General features: G+C 40.6%; 1 protein-coding gene across 3 annotated transcripts; it reads left to right on the forward strand.

The window, feature by feature from the left end:
• Window positions 1-270: 270 nt before the first annotated feature.
• LOC122069016 (alpha,alpha-trehalose-phosphate synthase [UDP-forming] 5-like) lies at window positions 271-5,740 on the forward strand. Of its 3 annotated transcripts, none has more exons than XM_042632942.1 (4): window positions 271-541; window positions 1,255-3,307; window positions 3,853-4,126; window positions 5,214-5,740. In XM_042632942.1, the coding sequence occupies exons 2-4, from the start codon at window positions 1,317-1,319 to the stop codon at window positions 5,505-5,507; spliced, it is 2,559 nt and encodes an 852-aa protein (XP_042488876.1). In that variant the 5' UTR covers window positions 271-541; window positions 1,255-1,316; the 3' UTR covers window positions 5,508-5,740. The 3 variants fall into 3 exon arrangements, with proteins under 3 accessions (XP_042488876.1, XP_042488878.1, XP_042488877.1); XM_042632944.1 differs by lacking the exon at window positions 271-541 and adding an exon at window positions 627-762; XM_042632943.1 differs by lacking the exon at window positions 271-541 and having other exon boundaries at window positions 789-3,307.
• Window positions 5,741-21,239: the final 15,499 nt, after the last annotated feature.

The raw sequence follows: 21,239 nt of genomic DNA on the forward strand, positions 1-21,239 counted from the left end.
ATCGATGGGACACCATTACCTGCAGGCCCTCCACGGCTCCACTGTTTTGTCCATTATGAACGAGTTGGAGTCAGTTCTGTAATTGTGAGTCAATCTGGACGATCCCGATTCGACTTTGGTTGGCATGGCACGTTACCGTGACAAGTACAATCAGCTATGAAACCTTTTTAATTTTTATAGAGTATCGAATTTTTTTTTTTTTTCTCAGTTGATATGAGGGAGTTAACCGTTTAGCTTTGTTAGTTCGTTCTCTTGTCATCATGAGAGAGAGAGACAGAGAGAGAGAGAGAGAGGAATCTAATGCTTTTTCGACTAAGTTTTCTGATATGTAGAAGAAAAGTCAGAGCTTTTTGTTTCTGAAATTTTGTCCCAAAGGCAAGAGAATCTTTCTATCCACAGTGGCACTGGTCCACGCCTTCAAAATTAAGTAACATGCCACTTACTGTATCTTCTGCACACTTCTTACAGCTCTCATGAACTTGGTCATGGTGAGTAGTTTCGGTAGATGCCCTTCACTCATTCACTGGGAAGGGAAGGAAAGGTAAGTTCACTCTCTCTCTCTCTCTCTCTCACACACACACACACACACACACACATAATTGATTGCTGAGTTTTGTTTTGTTTTGTTTGGTGGGTGGAGGGGGGGGGTTTCATTTCTGATTTTTGAACTGTGTGGGATATTGTGATGTGTGAACAGAGTAAAATATCTCAGTTTTAATGAGTTTTCTGGATTTTTATTTAGTTTGGAGGTTATTATCAAGGGTACGGATTTTTTATTTAACTTACCTTATTTTTCTTGTTCAATAAGTTGTTTGGTTACATCAAAGCTGAAAGTTCTATTTGGTTTTTCTGTTCTGCTTAAATTGTGATTGTTGGATGTAATACAACTTGGTTCTTATTTGTTTCTCTGTCATAGCTAATGGGAACTTTGAACTGTTAAGGAAACACAGAAGGGTTTTCTGTCTGTTTCTTAATTTCTGGTGGAAAAGAATTTTCATTGTTGTGTTTAAGGATTTACGCCTCTTCCAGAACATTTTGAATCTCTAGAAATCTGATAGGTTTTCTGGGCTACTTTTAAAACTATTATTCTAGAAAGAGTTCAACAAGATTTCTACTTGTTCCTGAAATTGTTGGGAAGTTCTTTCGTCATCTGGTTTACTTTCTGAAGAAAATTTTAACTATTATTTGACTCTTCTGATTTTATCTTGTTATTGAGGGTTTTTCCTGAGCTTAATTGTACATATTGACCAACAGGGAGAAAGGGGATCCACAGACTTCCTATGTTTGTTTATGCTGACTTTTAATCTCTCCTCATAATGGTTTCGAGGTCTTATTCAAACCTTCTGGATCTTTCCTCTGGTGATTCACCAAACTTTGGTAGAATAGGGAAGAGGCTTCCTAGAGTTATGACTGTGGCTGGTATCATCTCTGAGCTGGATGATGAGAGCAGTGACTGCTTTGGCTCCGATGCGCCTTCTTCTGTCACTCAGGAACGGATTATCATTGTAGGAAACCAGCTCCCAATTCGGGCACACCGGAGGTCTAATGGTGGTGGAGGATGGTACTTCAGTTGGGATGAGGATTCCCTTCTTTTGCAACTCAAGGATGGCATTGGAGAAAGTGTTGAAGTGATCTATGTAGGTTCCCTGAAAGAAGAGATTGACCCAAGTGAACAGGATGATGTATCACAGGCATTACTTGAGACCTTTAAGTGTGTCCCTGCATTCATTCCTCCAGAACTCTTCAGTAAATTCTACCACAGATTCTGTAAGCAGCAGCTATGGCCTCTCTTTCATTACATGCTCCCTCTCTCTCCTGATCTCGGTGGGCGGTTTGATCGGTCCCTCTGGCAAGCTTATGTCTCCGTCAACAAGATATTTGCAGATAAGGTGATGGAAGTCATAAGTCCTGATGATGATTTTGTGTGGGTTCATGACTACCATTTAATGGTGTTGCCAACATTTCTTAGGAAGAGGTCTAATAGGGTGAAGCTGGGGTTCTTCCTCCATAGCCCCTTCCCATCATCTGAGATATACCGGACACTTCCTGTTCGAGATGAGCTGCTCCGAGCACTCCTAAATGCTGATCTTATTGGTTTCCATACTTTTGATTATGCTAGACACTTCCTATCATGTTGTAGTAGAATGCTAGGGCTTTCTTATCAATCTAAAAGGGGTTACATAGGACTCGAGTACTATGGGCGCACTGTCAGTATTAAAATTCTTCCTGTTGGAATTCACATGGGTCAGCTTAGCTCTGTGATGAATCTTCCTGAGACTGAAGCTCGGGTTGCAGAGCTACAAGATCAGTTTAGGGGTCAGATGGTTTTACTTGGGGTGGATGACATGGACATCTTCAAAGGAATAAGCTTGAAACTGTTGGCCATGGAGCAGTTGCTTGTACAACACCCTGATTGTAGGGGGAAGGTTGTGTTGGTTCAAATTGCAAACCCTGCAAGAAGCAGAGGGAGAGATGTACAGGAGGTCCAATCTGAAACTTATTCCGCGGCAAAGAGGATTAACGAAAGATTCGGGAGGCCAGGCTACAACCCTATCATTCTGATTGATACCCCACTTCAGTTCTATGAGAGAATTTCGTATTATGTGATTGCTGAGTGTTGCCTCGTCACGGCAGTGAGAGATGGAATGAATCTTATACCCTATGAATACATTATAAGCCGTCAAGGAAATGAGAAACTAGATAACACCTTGCAGCTGGACCCATCAACTCCAAAGAAGAGCATGCTAGTGGTATCTGAGTTCATTGGGTGCTCGCCATCTCTCAGTGGGGCTATCCGTGTCAACCCATGGAACATTGATGCAGTGGCTGAAGCAATGGATTCTGCTTTAGTAGCTCCAGAATCTGAGAAACAATTACGGCATGAAAAGCACTACAGGTACATAAGTACACACGATGTTGGATACTGGGCACAGAGTTTTCTGCAAGATCTCCAAAGGGCATGTAAGGACCATGAAAGAAGGAGATGCTGGGGTATTGGTTTTGGTTTAGGTTTTAGGGTAATTGCACTTGATCCAAATTTCAGGAAGCTATCAGTTGAGCATATAGTTTCTGCTTACAAGAGAACCAAGAACCGGGCAATTCTCTTAGATTATGACGGTACCATGATGCCAAAGACATCCATCAATAAAACACCAAATCCAGAGGCTATATACATATTGAACAGTCTGTGCAGAGATCCAAAGAATGTTGTCTTCCTTGTTAGTGGAAGAGACAAGAAGACACTGACAGAATGGTTTTCTTCTTGCAAAAAACTTGGAATTGCAGGAGAGCATGGTTACTTCATGAGGTATGCATGTTTTTATTAAGCTCTTTGAAATCAGTTTGTTCCTCCTAGTTTTTCAATCGGTTAGAAGCCTAAATGGCACCTGGTTTGATGGAACCATAAGGGTTCTCCAACTAGATCTACCAAATTCTGCATTGATCTGTTATAATGGTTACAAAATGCTTCCGTTGGACTTTGGTTGTATATTTCTTACATCGTAAGGATTTTTATGGATAATATGATTATAATTAGTCAGTTGGGAGAGGGTGGACCTCTGTGCAACGGTAAGATTGCTCTGTTGGGTTGAACATTTGAACAATAGGGATCTTCTTATTTCACTAAGTAATAAAAATCTCCTAATTCATTGATTGGTGTACCAAATTGGTGTACATATATGCCACTTTTATTTAGGTATCTCATCAAACTTTTGGTTTACTTTTATCTGTTGTTTTGATCCAAGAATAAATAATCAAGAAATTCACGTGTTATGTGTTCATTTTTTCTTTTTAATTTCTGTGTGTTCTTTGAACCTTCACTTGTAAATCCACATTGCAAAAAATCCTCTTCAGGCCAAATCAGGATGAAGAGTGGGAAACTTGTGTGCCCATCGTAGATTTTGTTTGGAAACAGATTGCGGAGCCTGTGATGCAGCTGTACACTGAGGCAACTGATGGTTCAGGCATAGAGACCAAAGAGAGCGCACTTGTTTGGCATTACCAATATGCTGATCCAGATTTTGGTTTATGTCAAGCTAAAGAACTTCTTCATCACCTTGAAAGTGTTCTTGCCAATGAGCCGGTCTCTGTTAAGAGCGGACAACACATTGTTGAAGTTAAGCCTCAGGTTAGTACTAAAGATTTGATTTCCAACCTTTGTCATTATAATGATGAATATTTTGTTCGAGAGGCATATTCAATTGTAAATCTAGAGGTTAAACTTCAGTATTACTTCAATGTAATGATTAAAGGAAGGATAATACTTTTAAGCTGGCCTTATTGCAAATTGTTTTACTCTCTTCATGTGCCCATTTGTTTCTTGTCCTTTTTCCCTTGATGAGCTGTTTCTGATCCTTTATTATTTAACTATAATTGTACATTCATTTTTCCTTAGCAACCTACTTCTGTTGGAGTTGTGGATGAGGTTGTTTTGATTAGTCATGAACTTGCACTTATTCATTTGTCGATTGGTCAGTGGACCGAACATGTGACCTTATGGTTTGCTATTGGAATATGCCTGCCAATTGGCTATGGTTCAAGCCCAAAATTACAAGCTTCAATTTCTTTTGGATCTCATTTCTATTGTCCCCGTAGCTATAATGGGATGTGGGTCTTTTTCTGCTCATGTAATCTAGAAATATCTGAGAGGGATGACTGTAATGATGGATATGATTTGCTGCGGGTACTGACAACGAAGTTTGAGTTAATTTGGTCAATTCCACTTCCCATCATGAAAGTTTGATGGCTTACATTAAAATGTTAATATAACATTCCAAATTGTATGCAATCTAATTATGGTTGATTTCTGATTGAGGAGAGTTACTGGGTGTCACACATCAAATTGTATCTCTTGCTTTATTGACTATGTTCTCTGTCTATGGCTATGCATACACCTGTACCAGATTCTTTTGTCACATTACTTTTTGTCCGATTTTTCTTCTTGATATTCTGATTCATATAAAATAAAAAAGAAGTTGAGATACTCATGTCATATGTCCCCTTCATTTTCTTCTCCCAATACTTCATATTATTTCATATTTCCATTTTTTTTTCTCTTAAAAAAAAGTGCAGCCCAGTGCACAAGGCTCCTGCTACTGCTGATAGTAATGTCAACACCACCTTTCCAAAGTAAATACAAGATACAAAGAGAAAAATGTAAAAGGATCAAATATTGTGAATCTCAAGTTATTCATATTTTTTATCTTGCTGCACAGGGTGTCAGCAAGGGTATTGTGGCTGCACATCTCTTAGCAACAATGCAACTAAAGGGAATGCTTCCAGATTTTGTGTTGTGCATCGGTGATGATCGGTCAGATGAGGACATGTTTGAGGTCATCACAAGTGCCATGGCAGGCCCATCTCTCTCTCCAGTGGCTGAAGTGTTTGCTTGCACTGTTGGTCAGAAGCCCAGTAAGGCAAAGTATTTTTTGGAAGACACAACCGAAATAGTTAGAATGTTGCAAGGGCTTGCAACAGCTTCAGAACAGGCAGAAAGGAATGCTTATTAGGCTTCTTGTCGAGTCATTATTGATTGGAAGTAGATAAACAGGTTTATATTCATCCTTATAAAGGTATTATAGGTCATGCTTCCTAATTCAGCAATGCTTCTCCAGCAATATCTGATGTCCTTATGGGGCTGAATCCCATGGTTCGGTTAGATAGATGTTTGAGATATTACTGTAAGGTAATGGAATGACTTCTTACTATCCTATCAATGAAAGGATGTTTTACCTTCCATTTATTCACAATTTGTATAATCTAGACTAATTGCACTGCATTTCTTTAAATTGCGTTTGAATATTTGCCTTGTCCCCTTCCATAATGAATGCTGGAGTTCATTCATTGTATTGGGCAGTTCAAGAGCTCTTTGGTTTGATCTACAACTAAGAAGTCTCAACTGGAAGTCTAAGTTTGGATTGTGAGAATCCGAACAGAATTAACTCAATAGAGATCCATAGCCATGGCCAGGTTTGAATGACTGCATCCTTAAATGTCACATGGCCATTAGTAATCGAGACCTCCACCTGAAGTACAAGATTTAGTTTCAATTAAGAGGCAGTAATTGGTTTCTTAGATGGGAATCTTATTTCTGTTCTGGTGGATTAAACAAATATTAACAGAAATGTAGAGTTGAGTTTATGGGATAAATCTTTGGAATCAAAAGTTTTATGACAGGTCGATCCACGACTAAGGCTATCTACCTATTAAGGAGGCTCATGCAAAGTTATAGAGCCCACAAGAAGGATCTCCACATGGTCTTTACTAACTTAAAGAAAGCATATGACAGAGTTCCTAAAGATTTAATCCGACATGTCTTAGTAAAGAGAGAGGTGTATAGTACATATGTGGATATAATTAAGGGCATGCATGAGGGCGTGATGACTAGTGTGAGATTTGTAAGAGGTCAAGGCAAAGAATTCAGAATTACAATTGGGTTACATCAAGGATTGGCCTTAAGTCCCAATTTGTTTTCACTTATCATGGATGAGTTAACCAAGAGCATTCTAGATGGGGTCTCCAAGTGTATACTTTTCATGGATGAGATCATTTTAGTCGACGAGACTAAAGAATGGATTAACGCTAAGCTGGAGCTATAGAGATCTACATTTGAAACAAAAGGCTTTATGGTTAGTAGATCGAAGACAAAGTATATGATGTGTAACTTTAGCCACTTTATATTGGACAATGAAATTGTGAAAATTAATGAGAGAGATTCCACAAAGTGACTGTTTTAGTTATTTGGGGTCAATCATAAATAAAGAATGTGACATAGAGGTTGATGTTTTATGGAGAATTAAAGTGGGATGGATGATGTGGAAAGGTGTGTTCAGAGTGTTGTGTGATCAACATATCCCTTTAAAGCTTAAGGAAAAAATCTATAACATTGTTGTGCGACCAGCTATGATGTTTGGGGCAAAATGTTGAGCAATTAAGAAGTGTCATATAGATAAACTATGTGTAGCCAAGATGAGGATGTTAAGATGGATGTACGGCAAAACTAGGAAGGATAAAATAAGGAATAATCATATTAGAGTTGATTTGGGAGTAGCTCCGATCAACAACAAGCTTTGTAAATGTCGTTTGAGGTGCTGTGGCCATATTAAAGGAGGCTTGAAGATACCTCAATAAGGAGGAATGATTTGATTCAGATTGAAGGAGCTAAAAGAGTTAGGGGCAAGCCTAAAATGACCATAGATGAAGCGATGAAAAATGAAATGCATAGTTTTGGTCTTATCCTAAGTATGACCTTGGATAAAGCCTATTGGAGGCAAGGATCCATATAGCTGACCCAATTTATCTGAGATTCTCCTGGCTTGTTGGACTGTGCCTCTTTCCTTTTACACTCATCTTGTTGGGGACACCCACTCACCTCTGGAGCTTAACTTCGAGTTAGGTTTTGATGATAACAAACAAATGAGTTATTTAATGATCAACTATCAAGTGTTGTGTATAAAAATAATCAAACAAACACGTCAAGGTTAAAATATCAAGACATCAAGACTTCAAGCATTAAGGACTTGAAGACACTACGTATGTGAGGTCGTCAAGAAATACATTTGAAGACTCTCTACAAGACGACAGTGAAGACTTGAAGGCAATTGGCAAGAAGCCAAGATCAAAGACCTTAAGTCTAGTCATGTGTAATACGCATACATGACACACTCACTACACTGCATACTGCATCATACATGCATAGTCTCTATAACCTAAAAGGACCTTAGGTGATACCTAATAATCATTCATTTATACCTAAATCAAGATGGAACCCTACTATTGGCTAAGTAAATCAATTACTATTGTTGTCCTACAACGAAGCACATAAGTAAGGGCAATTTGGCCATTATCAATGACTAAATCATAAGATAGTTAATTCTACAAAAATGTATATCATTTAGTTTTGAAGACGAAAAACTTGAATCATGTCATTCTAAGCCCTAACGAAGAAGTTACAACAGTTTGAATAGAGACTACTCTTTAAGCAAAAATTCAGAGGCCTATCGGTAACTTTTGGTTCATACAAGTAGTTATCGGTTCTTGTCAGGCTTTAACAAACAAAAGCATACCGAAAGTAGTCGGACCCAAACGGTAACTATCGGAACTCATCCGATAAGTTATCCAACTAGCCAAAAGTCAATCGGATGGTTTGAATTAGCCTCCAACGGCTAGTTTGACTTCCCCAATGGCCATATTTTCCCTATGGTAACCTTTGCCAGTAATTACCAGTACATACTGATAACTATGATAGAGCCAAAATGTACCTATTGGACACATAATTGACTCGATCTTAATTGGCTTCTTACTTAATTTAAGACCCTTAATTACCTATATAAATACCCCACTTTAGGCTCATTAAAATACAATTAATTCTCTCTCAAGTATCATAATAAAAAAGATTAAAGTGAGAAAAAATAGTGATCATTGCTTGAGTTCAAGTTTTCTCTTTATGCTATCTTCGAAAAAGAGCTCAAGTACTTCAACGCAAGTCTTCCACACTTATTGGCAGTCTCACTTGGAAGACAGTAAAGGTGCTTTATTATTTATCATTGCATTCTTGCATACTCATATCATGCACCACATGAGGTAATATTCAATATTCTATCCCACTATAATTAGCGTTTGACTCTAGTATTGGATGGTTTTTATTTACACTTTATTCTAGATTGTACTCAGATAAAGGTATAGGATCCTCCTAGCCTTACAAGATTGTGTAATGTCTCACCTATAAAGAGACTAGAATATCACTCTATGCCTGTAAAAGAGATTTGTAAAAGAACCTCTCATTCTATAAAAAGAGTTGTAAATGTGTTTTCTCTCTGCCTATTGTACTGAAAGGAAAGAGCTAGTAGAATACCTTACAAGTGAAACTTGTAGAGAGTAGATTAGACTCAAGTTGAGTTAAACCACTATAAATCTATGTGTCTCTTGTGATTGTGTTGCTCTTTATTGTCACACCCCGCTCCCCGCACTAGAAATATGAGTAAGATGTTTACCCGTCTTACATCTCTACTAGGATCTCTGATTGCAGTACCTTAACATTCACAATCACACAACACCGAACCACAAGAATAATAGCAGCGGAATCAAAGTATAAGTAGCGGAATATGATTTAAGTGGGGTAACATCTAATGATAGTATATATCCATAACCAAGTTATTCATTTACAATTTGTTTCATGACTTACATATAAATAAGCCCAAAAGAATACCATTCCATAATTCGGTATCAAATATCAAAAAGATAACCAAACCTCTCAAGGTGCTGCATAGGCATAAGTGTCGCAAGCACAATCCGGGTCGTGCTCCTCAGCTTCTGAGATCCACCAATCACTTACTTCGTACTCAGGTCCGGAGGATGTAGAGTCACATCCTAATGGTACTATTGTACCTGCATCTTCATCTAAAAAACAATATATAAATGGGGTGAGCTCTAATTAGCTCAGTGAGGGGTGGGGTTCATGCACATACATTCACATATATTTCATAATGTCATGAGTATAGAAATAAACACATAGTCCATGATGTGAATGATGCAATCCATTTGATATTAAACCACCTAACATACAATTAAGTTGGGTTTATGCTATTACGACACATTAGGTTGTGTCTCTGGTCCTGGAACTTGCACATCGGTCGCCCAGCAATACAAACCCTATCGGTCCTGGAATTCGACTATCGGTCACCCAAAAAACCCCAAATAACCCCCTCTTGGCAGTCATGACACCGGAATCACCATCGGCCATGCCAAACTATTTTCTGCCTCCAGCAACAATCACATCGTACTACAGCAGTGGCATTCCAGAATGTTTCATCGAATATACCACAGTTGGGTTATCCAACACCTTACCCCATATTGGCAAGGGAACGTAGCATAGAGAATGTCACCTAACCACAATATACTACATGTCTTACATAATGATACAGTTAATATGGCATACGATACCAGAATCAACCATCAGCCACATTGCATCCATTTCCAAATCTATCTAGCATACAAGCAGTTTGAGTATGGGCTAAGCGATACCGAAATTATCATCGACCACAAAGAATACCAATTTTCAAGTATAGTCCCAGAGTGCACGATACAGGAATCACCATCGGCCACGAAGTGTAACCATGACTATATCTAAATCTAATGCACATACTCAATGCATGAATGCAACATCCACACGGAAATCACGGTACTGGAACCACCTCAGCCACACTGGATCCCGCCACACATCCTAACATACATCACATATCACAATTTCAATTTCATAAACATAATGATTCAACATATATGCATGTCATAAGATCAATATAATCAATTTAACAATTAAATAATCAATTGAAATTTCTAGCACATGTGAGAAATTTTTAAATATCAAACACTCCAAAAATAAAAGTCAACCATACCTCACCTTGGTTGTAACTCGGTTGGTTGGAGTCCCAAGTGTATCAACTGGTGTTTAATTCAGTTTCGATCTCGTTGTACATGCTTGTCTCTGTCTTATGTACAAAGGTAATCGGACATCAATGCGTGTCAGGAACACCGAAAGAGGACCCACAAGTGCTGCCCCAAAGGGTACAAATATTTTCAGTTTTGACAGTATTGGGAAGGTCACCAAAAATATAAAAATTCCACTAGAAACATCACTGATATTTCCGGTGGACCAAATAGAGGCTTCCCAAGGGTTGGGACTTCATCGAAAATATGCCACTGTATCCAACCCAGGTGTTTCCAGTGGTTGTTTCTGGTGGAAATACAACAAGTGTCCACTCATTTGGGGTTTTTTGGATCAGGCCCAATTGGTGGGATTTTTTCCATAGAGTTTGTAGGGGATCTCCCCGCCTCTATTTTAAGCCGAAGAAGTCCTGATTCTGCTGAGTCATTTGGGAGATACGGAAACCAAACGGTTGAAACCTTGACTACTTATTTGGTCACAAGTGTTACCGAAACTCACCCGACTTGGTTTGCGCTTGACAATCACATGGGAGAGTGAGATGTACACTCACCCGAGCTCCGGGAGGTACCAGGGTGAAGGCTCACCCCTCCAACCTGGTGGTTCACTTCCTTTCTCAATTACACATGTTCAAAATGAAGAAGGAGAGTGGTAGGGGAAGTAGCACTTACCTCTGGCAAGGATTCTGGCAATGAGGTGTGAAGCCAGGAGCTAAGGTGAGCCTCTTCCCTCTTCTTCTTCTCCTTCCCTCTTTTCCTTTCGCTCCTCTTTTCTTTGCCTCTCATGTTATGGACAAGGTGGAAAGTGAGAAGTGAACTCACTTCCCCTTTTATAGTAAGTTATGGACCTACGGTTCATTTGGTTGGGCACTTGTCCGGTCCAAGTGGGTTATTCCATCATTCGGAAGACGTGAGCCCACCTCCTTAGATTCATAGGGTGTACAAGTTATAAGGAAGGGTGTGGAAGAGTGTGTGAGGTCATTCGGGATTGGCCAAACTACACGTGGTGGGGTCCATGGGCATCGGAACCCATTTGACAGCACAATGGGCCACTGGATTTAGGGTCACTAGATTCAGCCAAGTGTTTTCAGTGGCCTTGTTTTCGGTGGTCAAGGTAGTGTCCAACCTTGAATGTTTGTTGTCCCCACTTGATCATCCCATAAGGTGTTTGTAGAGCACTGCTCCCTAAACCAAGTTGATTGACCTATTGGTTTGGTTTGGTCGTGTAGGGTCCGAACCGAAAAGGGTTGATGCGGGTGCCTATGGTGTATGACAACAAGGGTGACATCAAATGTGGGGTGGTCAGACAAGATTGAGTCGGCACCCGATGTGGTTCGCACACCTAAGCCATGCCCTTACACGTATCATAAGGCTATATATGAGTAGGGAAGGTATGTCATCGTATTTGATGATGAGAACTTGGTTCATGACAAGTGGAGAATACACGTTGAGAACCCATTTCCCACCAAAATCTATCAAGGTTGGTCATGTTCTGGCCAACAGGTGGGTGGTCACTGGTGGGTGGGACCCACCTGTGGAAAAATATGGGCCCCAAAGCCCAAATTAGGTGAGCATGCGTGATTCGGGTTCCCCATCATAGTGAAGTCATGTGTGTTTGATATTACTAGCTACTTCGCCTGGTATCGCAGTTTAATGCGATTCGGGCCAAAGAATGATAAAACCAAACACACCTTAATAGATATTTATAACCCAATGTATAAATAACATTACTCCTCTCCCATTAATTATTTCAGCAATGGTTGGTGGAGAGGAGTAAAGAAGAGGGAGACAAGAGGGAAGAAAAGGGAAGGAAGAGTTAGGGAAGTGTTCCCCCTTGTCGTCGAAGTTGTACCTCACTATTTCGATGCCGAAAAAGTGATCAATGCCTTGAGATCTACAATTTAAGGTAGGTAAGTGCCATAAACCCTTGAATATGATGAAACCCTCTTGTATGGTCAAATCGAAGAGTTAATAGGGACTCTATGTGATTTCTTTGAAGGTTTTAAAAAAGGGGAAACCAAGATCTAAAAGCTTTTTGGTGACATTTTGAGTTAGGGAAATGATCCTAAGTTTTTGTGGTTTCTTGAGCTAAAGGTATGATTTGTTCCCAAGATCTTAAATTGATCTTAGATCTATGATGTGTTCATGTGGATGATGTCCTAAATGTGTGGGAAATGTGATGGAAACAACCCCTTGGATTCCCAAGAGGTGGGAAGAAAAAGAGAAGTCAGACAGCAGAACCCGCTGGCCACTAACACCGGAGGGTAACCAGACCCACCAATGTGACCCCTAGTCTTACCTGGGCTTCAGAACCTACCTGGGTACCCATCGGTATAACCCACCGATCTTGGATGGGCTCCGGGGTCCTACCGACGGGTAGGACTTAGGGGTACCCTGACCCATCAATAGCACCCACCGGTGTGTGTCTGAATGCTGTCTGCCTGGGTAGTTTGCATAGGTGGGTCATCCTACCCACCTGTATGGCCCACCTGTGGACCAATGAGCTCCATTCGGGCTCGAACTTATCGGTAGCCTCCTTTGTGCTATTAAACGCATCGTGACTATGTCTTTCATCGTTTTTATGGTCCCATAATAGATGTATTCTAAGTTTCCTTCTGTGTTAGGTTTCGAAACTCTCATCTTCGCATGCTAGATCTTACTCGTACCGTGTGCGCGTATTCTCCTACGAAAATAGGTAAGTGGGGAGAGGGCATTGATTTTATTTTGGAGTGTTTATGGCATCATCTTCATTTTATACATTATCTTTCCATTTATGAATGCCATTTTCATACACATGCTTGTCTACTGCTGAATGCATTTAGAAATGGTGATGTTGTATCTTTAAGTTTCAAACACTTGTTACTTGCTTTGAATTATAAGCATGGATTATTCGATTGTTGGATGATGATAATTAGTCAGACATGTGATGAATTGCTAGATTAGATGTTGTAGTCAGCTTGGAAACGAATGCATTAGTGCACCATGGAATGGGACACGGAAGTACTATGTATTCGTACTATCTCATATAGGAGCATGTGGTTTAGGATGGACATTTTCCTCGTGCTACGACCCTTCCCAACAAGGGTTTAGATGTTGGGTTATCACTGGGAGGAAAGCGTTGATCGTAAACCGCCGTGGTGGTTAGAAGTACGCCTAGCTGATCATTATGATAGTTGAAAACTTAGTGATTATTCACAGGGCCAAGCATACTGTATTTTTTTCTGTTGTGGTTCGGCCACGTTTTACTTTTTTGAGTACTCACGGCTGACCCTCTCCGACAACCCTATGGGTGTATCACGGGATGGAGAACGTGTCTCTAATCCGAGGCATACACACACTATGGTTGTGAGTAGCAAATAACCTATGACTTAGTAATGTTGCTTAGGTTGATAGGACTAAAATGAATCTCATGCATGTAGGATCATTGAAATGCGATTGTTTGTATGCGTCTTTCTTTCCATTTACTGAGCTAGTGAGATCGCTCCTCGTGTACACACCTTTTTAGATGATTTTACAGGTTTCTCATTAGAAGAACAAGAGCCGAGGCCCACTAATGAAATTTCAGTGGGAGATTGGTGGGTCCCGGAGGGATTTGGGCACGGCGCCAGATGCCCATGTGATGGCTGCGTTACGGGGCAACGATAGCTAACTCCAAACACAATACTCATTTTGATTCTTTTGATGTATACCCCTTTTTGTGCTCTAGATATTTAAAATTTTATTTCTTATGTAAATATCATGCCTATGGGCCCATATGTAAATATACTATATATAACAATTTGGGTATCAAGAGTAAGTAGGGAATTTACAGGTTTATATATATATGACAAATCTTCCGCTGAATTAATTAATTATATTTCCAAATTGTTGTGGTATGTTATGTTGTTGTTACTGTATCAGATGATCCTGGTGAGTCTTGGGTTACCCAAAAGGAACCCCGTCACCGGTCCGGTTCTATTTAAATGGGTCATGATAGTGTTGCCCTATGTTATGAGTATGGTATTCCAGTAATTTTGGTATGTGTCGAAACTCGTATAGAGGAATGAGAATTCCCGTACCGTTCGATATTGAAAGGTTTGAATCCTCTCCAGTTGGACTCACATGAGATGTACAAACAAGTGGGATCATCATTTCCCCTTTTACAATGAGATGATGCGAGTAAAAATCCATTGGTACTCTTTATCTCTGGTTCGAGATCTATCACAAAAGTTCAAATTAAACTGGGTTATGGTATAGATGTAACATTCCCCCCACCTTACAATAATTTCATCCTTGAAATTGAACGTACCTATTAAGTCCCCCAAGATACTACTTCTTCATTTTGTTTTCTCATTTCCAGGAGGCTTCCTGTTCTGGATGGCTCATCCATTTCACTTTGAAGAATGAAACTGTGCGATTGCGAAAGGTGAGGTCCTTCTGATCAACAATCTTCTCCGAGAACTCTATGTAGGCATAATCCTCATTCTACTCATGGGGTACATATGTTAGAACATGAGTTAGGTCAGGTATGTACTTCCTCAACATGGATACATGGAATACATTATGGGTGCCCTCCAATTTTGGTGGTAAGGCTATCTTGTATGCCACCAGTCCTATCCACTCTAATATGTCATATGGTCCCATATACCTCGGACTCAACTTTCCCTTCTTGCCAAAACCGTATCACCCCTTTGACAAGGGAGATTTGCAAGAATACCTTGTCTCCCACATCAAAATCTAGATGGTTTCTTCTAACATCCGCATAACTCTTATGTCTAGATTGAGTGGCCTTGATTCTCTCTCTGATCACACCCACTTTCTCACTAGTGGCCTGTATCATGTCTGGACCTAGGATGTGTCATTCACTAACTTTGTCCCAATAAAGAGGAGTCTGGCATTTTCTACCATATTGTGCTTCGAATGGAGACATACCAATGGTGGCCTAGTAGTTGTTGTCGTAGGAGAACTCAATAAAAGAGATATACTCATCCCAGCTGGAACTCATGTCCAGGTTACATGCTCGAAGTAGGTCCTCCAAGGTCTGGATAGTCCTTTCCAACTATCCTTCGGTCTGTGGGTCAAATGTCATGCTGAAATTCAGTTCTATGCCTATAGCCTTTTGCACACATGTCTAGAATTTAGAAGTAAATCTGGGATGTCGATTGGAAATGATGCTAACTGGTACACCATACAGTTGGATGATGATGTCAATATACAACTTGACCAACTTGTCTATAGAGAAGGTGACTTTAATTGAGATGAAGTGAGCTGCTTTGGTCAAGCGGGTCAACAACTACACAAATGGCATCTATACCCTTGCTGGTGTGGGGAAAACCTATGACGAAGTCCATGGTAATATTCTTCAATTTTCACTCTAAAATAGATAGTGACTGTAGCAAACCATGGGGTCTTTGTCTCTCTACTTTCACTTATTGGCAAGTGAGGCACCTTAACACATATGTGGCCACGACGTTCTTCATTCCCTTCCACCGGTAGCAACCCTTCAAGTCCTTGTACAATTTAGTGCTGCCAGGGTGAATGGAGTACGAAAAGTTGTGTGCTTCTCTTAAAATAGTATCTCTCAAGTCACTATCACTGGCCATGCACAATCTTCCCTTGAACTTAAGAATTCCCCCTTCGGTCAAGGAGAAATTTGAGTCCCTTTGTTTCCCTTTCTTGTAGTCTGTTATCAATTTCTGCAACTCCGCATCAGTAACCTGAGTTGTAGTAATTCTATCCACTAGGCTAAGCTGCACCACCAATTCCGATAGTGATAAGATGACACACTCCACTAGTAGCTCTAAATCAAATCTCCTAATAAGATGCTCATTGGTAGTCAGTGATGCAAGAGTCAATGCCTGAGATTTTCGACTAAGTGCATCAGCAACTACATTAGCCTTCCCTGGATGATAGTGGATAGTACAATCATAATCCTTCATCAATTCCAACCAACGTCTCTGTCTCATGTTGAGCTCCTTCTAGTTGAAGAAGTACTTAAGGCTCTTGTGGTCATTGTATATCTCACTCTTCTCACCATACAAGTAGTGCTGCCAAATTTTCAAGGTAAATATCATCATTGCCAACTCTAAATCATAGGTATGGTAGTTCTTTTCATACTCCTTCAGTTGGCAGGACGCATAGGCAATGACTTTCCTATGGTGCATCAACACAAAACCCAATCCCAGTTTGGAAGCATCACTGCACACAACCATACCACCTATACCGATTAGAATAGTCAAGACTGGGGCTGATACCAACTTTTACCTTAGTTCTCTGAAACTTTTCTCACAAGCATCAGACCACTCAAATTTCATACCCTTATGTGTGAGTCAGGTCATTGGCGTCGAAATGCGAGAGAAATTCTCAATAAACCTCTTGTAGTATCCGGCCAATCCTAGAAAACTATGAATGTCTACCTCATTTTTGGGAGTATCCCACTCTAAAACTGCCTTTACTTTTCCTGGGCCAACTTCTATATCCTTATCTGAGGCAATGTGGCCTAGGAATGCTATTTGCGAAAGTTAGAACTCACACTTGCTGAATTTAGCGTAGAGTTGCTTCTTTCTTAGACTTTGCAATATTAGTCTTAGCTGGACAACATGTTCCTCTACACTCTTGGAGTATACCAAGAAGTCATCAATGAATAGAATCACGAACTTTTCCAAAACTTCCTAGAATACCCAGTTCATTAAATCCATAAATGCAGCCGGTGCATTGGAACCCAAATGACATCACCAAGAACTTGCACTGTCCATACCGAGATCTGAAGGTTGTCTTGCTGACATCACTATCATTGATCTTGAGCTGGTGGTAGCCCGATCTAAGGTCAATCTTGGAAAATAATTTAGCACCATATAGCTAATCAAACAGATTATCAATCCTTGGCAAAGGATATCGGTTCTTGATTGTTATCTTGTTGAGCTCTCGATAATCAATGCATAATCTCATACTTCCGTCCTATTTCTTGACGAACAGTACTGGTGCTCCCCATGGATACATGCTAGGTCTAATGAATCCATTTTCTAAAAGGTCCTGAAGTTGTACTTGTAATTCTTTCAATTCTATGGGGGCCATGAGGTAAAGGGCTTTTGACAAAAGTGCCGACCCTGGGAGTAGGTCTATCACAAACTCTGTCTCTCGGTCCAGGGGCAATCTCGTCAAATCATCTGGGAACTCATAAGGAAATTCACTTACCACATCCAACTTGGTAATGGCATGACCACTATCTCAATATCCGTCATAAATGCTAAGTAGCCCTGACACCCTTGATCCAATAGCTCCCTCATCTAAAGAGCTGACACAATGACCTTCTTGTGTTTCTTGGGACAAAGGTAAATTCTCTCTCATCACATGGTCTGAAGATTATCATCTTCTCTGCACATAGCACACTAACTCTATAAGTGGGCAACCAGTCCATTCCTAAAATCACATGAAGTCGGTCATGTCCAATTCGATCAAGTGCACATTAAGTCATGTCTATTAACAATTACTGGACACGGTTCATATACATAATTCAAACCTACCACACTTCCTATGGGTGTACTAACTTCAAGCACTGAGTCAAGCTCTTGGGTGGAATTCCCATCTTCCTCGCAAATGTCAGTGACAAATGAATGAGAGGCTCCTGAGTCAAATAACACATGTGCAAGTAATAATGAAATCAATAAAGTACCTATCACCACACTTGGTGTTGCTTCCGCATCCTCTGCTGTCATGGCGATACCCTTCTCTGAGGTTTGTTGTCCTGTGGTGGTTGTATTGGCCTATTTGCTGCATATATCTACTAGGGCCTAGGTGGTAGAGTATAAGGTGCATCAACTGGCCGATGGTGAGGGCATGCCCTGGTTAAGTGACCGGGTTGGTCACAATGGAAGCATCGGGGGTTAGAACCCACAGATTGAGATATACCACTAGAGTGAAAAGACTAAGACTGGCTTCCTTCTAGCTTTCTAATTGAACTGGAGCCGGGTTGAGATATGGGCCCCTGGAAAGCTTGCTTGCTCCTTTAGAATTAGTTGACCCCATAGGTCTCTTTCCCATCCCTTGTTGTGCTGTGAAGTTGTCTCTGTGCTGTTCCTCGATGGACTTAGCCACTTGGACCTCCTCAATGTAAGTTTGCAACCTTAGCCTAACCATTGTAGAACTAATACTCAGCCTTGACCCTTTCTTGAACTTCTTAGCTTTGGCCTGATCACTTCGGATATGTTCAGGAGTGAAGCAAAATCGTTCCTCAAAGCGTTACTGATATTCCAGTACTGAATGAGACCCTTGCACCAAGTGCAAAAACTCACTCTCCCTTCTGTCTTTGAAGCTCTCGGGAAAGTAGTTCCCGAATAACGTCTCTTTAAAGTATTCCCAAGTGGTGTTTGGGTTGGTTGCCCTCAGAATGGGCTCGGTGGACCTCCACCAAGTATTCGCCTCATTTTGAAGTTGATAGCTTGCACATAGTATCTTTTGTTCGTCAATGCAACCCATCAACATAAAAACTTTCTCCATACCTCTGATCCATCAACCTAAAAACTTTGTCCATACCTCCGATCCATCTTGATGGCAACAATTGATCTTGACCCACATTTGAGAATTATGGGGGCTGAAGCCTCTGAAACTTCTCCATCATTTTAGTTAGATCGGTCCACCCTTCCACTTGCACTTGCACTTGAACTTGCCCCTGTGCTTGCCCTTGTACCCCATCGGGGCCAGCGGGTACCTAAGGTGGTGCCATTGGGGTAGGGGTGCAGGAGGTGGATTTTGGGCCTCAATGGTAGCCTGGATCTGGGTGTCAATCCCAGCCATGAACTGGGCTTGCCATTGATCTACTTCATGCATCATGTTGCCCTTTATGACAACAACATCTTGGGTCGTGAGAATGGTTGGGGCCAACGGCACATTGGGTGGTCTACCTCGGTTTCAGGTAGGGGATGCAGGAGACGAGAGGCGACATATGGGAATGGGATCGAGAATTCTTATTAGCCACACATGTTGGGAAACATGTCCACACTCCTTGCCATGTTTTGGTGTTAACAAACAAACATACATCTTTAACTTGGTTTGATAAAATGTGATTAGTTTGAAGAGAGTGTAATTAGCTTGAAGAAACACTTAGAAGGTCAAATCAAGACATGAAGCTTAAAGACATGGAATTGCAAACAAGAAGAAAAGAAGATGAAGTGCCAAAGAGCGGAAAATTCAAGTGAAGAAGAAGACCACTAGGACAGATTAGTCACTTTAATGTAATTTGTAATTTCTACATATATATAGATGCACTCACCACATGCATGTGCATTGCATCATACTAGAATGACCATAGAGCATGCCTTGACCAAGTATGGAAAGTCTCTAAGTGGTGTGGAACACACATTAACCTGACTCAATGGTATTTTAGGGAATCTTAAAATTAGTATCAGGAGATGAAACCTTCATAAAAGTTGTAGGAAATTGAGTTGTGATTCCAACGCAACTGATTTTAGATCAACTTGAAGTTGGACTGAAAAGTTATAGTCAAAACACTGACAACTGGTCCATATGACAGCATTCTGTCAAAACAGAGCATGTCATGTTGGCGGTCGACCGGCTGGAAGCCCCGATCGATTGAAACTTTTTGAGACCATAGGCGGTCGACCGACTGGAAGCCTCGATCGACCAGAACTGTCCAAGACCATAGGCGGTCAATCGGCTGAAAGTCCCGATCGACCGGTGACTGCCTGGAAGTGCCCCAACGGCTATATTTTGCCTTCAACGGCTCTTGGCGGTCGAATGGCTACCGATGGCAGTCGACCGGTGGTCCCAGAATATGTCCGTTAGAGCCTGATTTTCTGCCTGAAATGCTTCACTAAGTTCACTTATAAATAACCAAACCACTCTTAATTAAATATTCATTAAGAAGAGCTTTAAGAGCATTATTGCAAGCATTCAAGAATTTTATTTCTACTTGAGTTGTTCTATTACACAAATCCCAACAAAAGGCTCAAGTCTCAATCAAAGTCCTCTACTCTCTCCTGTGCAAGTCAAAGCCATAAGAGAGGACTTTACAAAAGGTGCATCATTTATCATTTATTATTCATTCTCATCATTTGCACCACACTTGAGGTATTCCTCTTATTCCACTATTTCTTATTTATTTCTGTTTTTACAATTCTAGACTGTACTTAGGATTGTAAGGATTCTCTTATCCTAAAAAGAGAAAGATCTCTCTCTACCTCCAAAGGAGATTGTAAAGGTGTCTCTCTGCCTGTAAAGGGGATTTGTAAGGATACTCTTATCCGTGAAAAAGATTGTAAAGGTTTTCTTCCCTACCTACCGTACTGAAAGGGAGAACTAGTGGAATACCTTACAAGAGGATTCTTGTAGGGAGTGGACTAGACTCGGATTGAGTCGAACCACTATAAATCTTGTGTTTTGTGGTTGTACTTGTTTTATTCTCTCCGCATTATTTTGACTTGCAGTCACACTTGTGACTTATTTATCGAAAAGAGTTAAATTCCACTAGTATAACCTATTCACCCTCCCTCTAGGTTATTTCAATTGGTATCAGAGCAGGAGCTCAATTTGTTTAAGACTATATCGTCTTAAAAGTGAGTCAAAGACCATGGCCACATTCCAAGGACCATCAGAAGGCATGAACGCCTCGAGACCCCCTTACTTTAATGGAGAGAACTTTTATTTCTGGAAGTGCAGATTCAAGAATTTTGTGTGTGGTCACAACATTCTTGTATGGAGAGCTATAGAGAATGGACCATACACCATCACCAAAATAGTTGATGGAAAGATAGTACCGAAGGATGAAGGAGAATGGATGGCTGAAGACATCACTCTCATCCAGTACA

This window comes from Macadamia integrifolia, unplaced genomic scaffold, assembly GCF_013358625.1.
Source record: "Macadamia integrifolia cultivar HAES 741 unplaced genomic scaffold, SCU_Mint_v3 scaffold520, whole genome shotgun sequence".
NCBI classification, from domain to species: domain Eukaryota; kingdom Viridiplantae; phylum Streptophyta; class Magnoliopsida; order Proteales; family Proteaceae; genus Macadamia; species Macadamia integrifolia.

Coding starts and splice junctions, on each gene's coding strand:
- LOC122069016 (XM_042632942.1), top strand. CDS start 1,317: ATGGTTTCGAGGTCTTATTCAAACCTTCTGGATCTTTCCTCTGGTGAT. Junction 3,308..3,852: donor GAGCATGGTTACTTCATGAG/GTATGCATGTTT, acceptor AATCCTCTTCAG/GCCAAATCAGGATGAAGAGT. Junction 4,127..5,213: donor TTGTTGAAGTTAAGCCTCAG/GTTAGTACTAAA, acceptor CTTGCTGCACAG/GGTGTCAGCAAGGGTATTGT.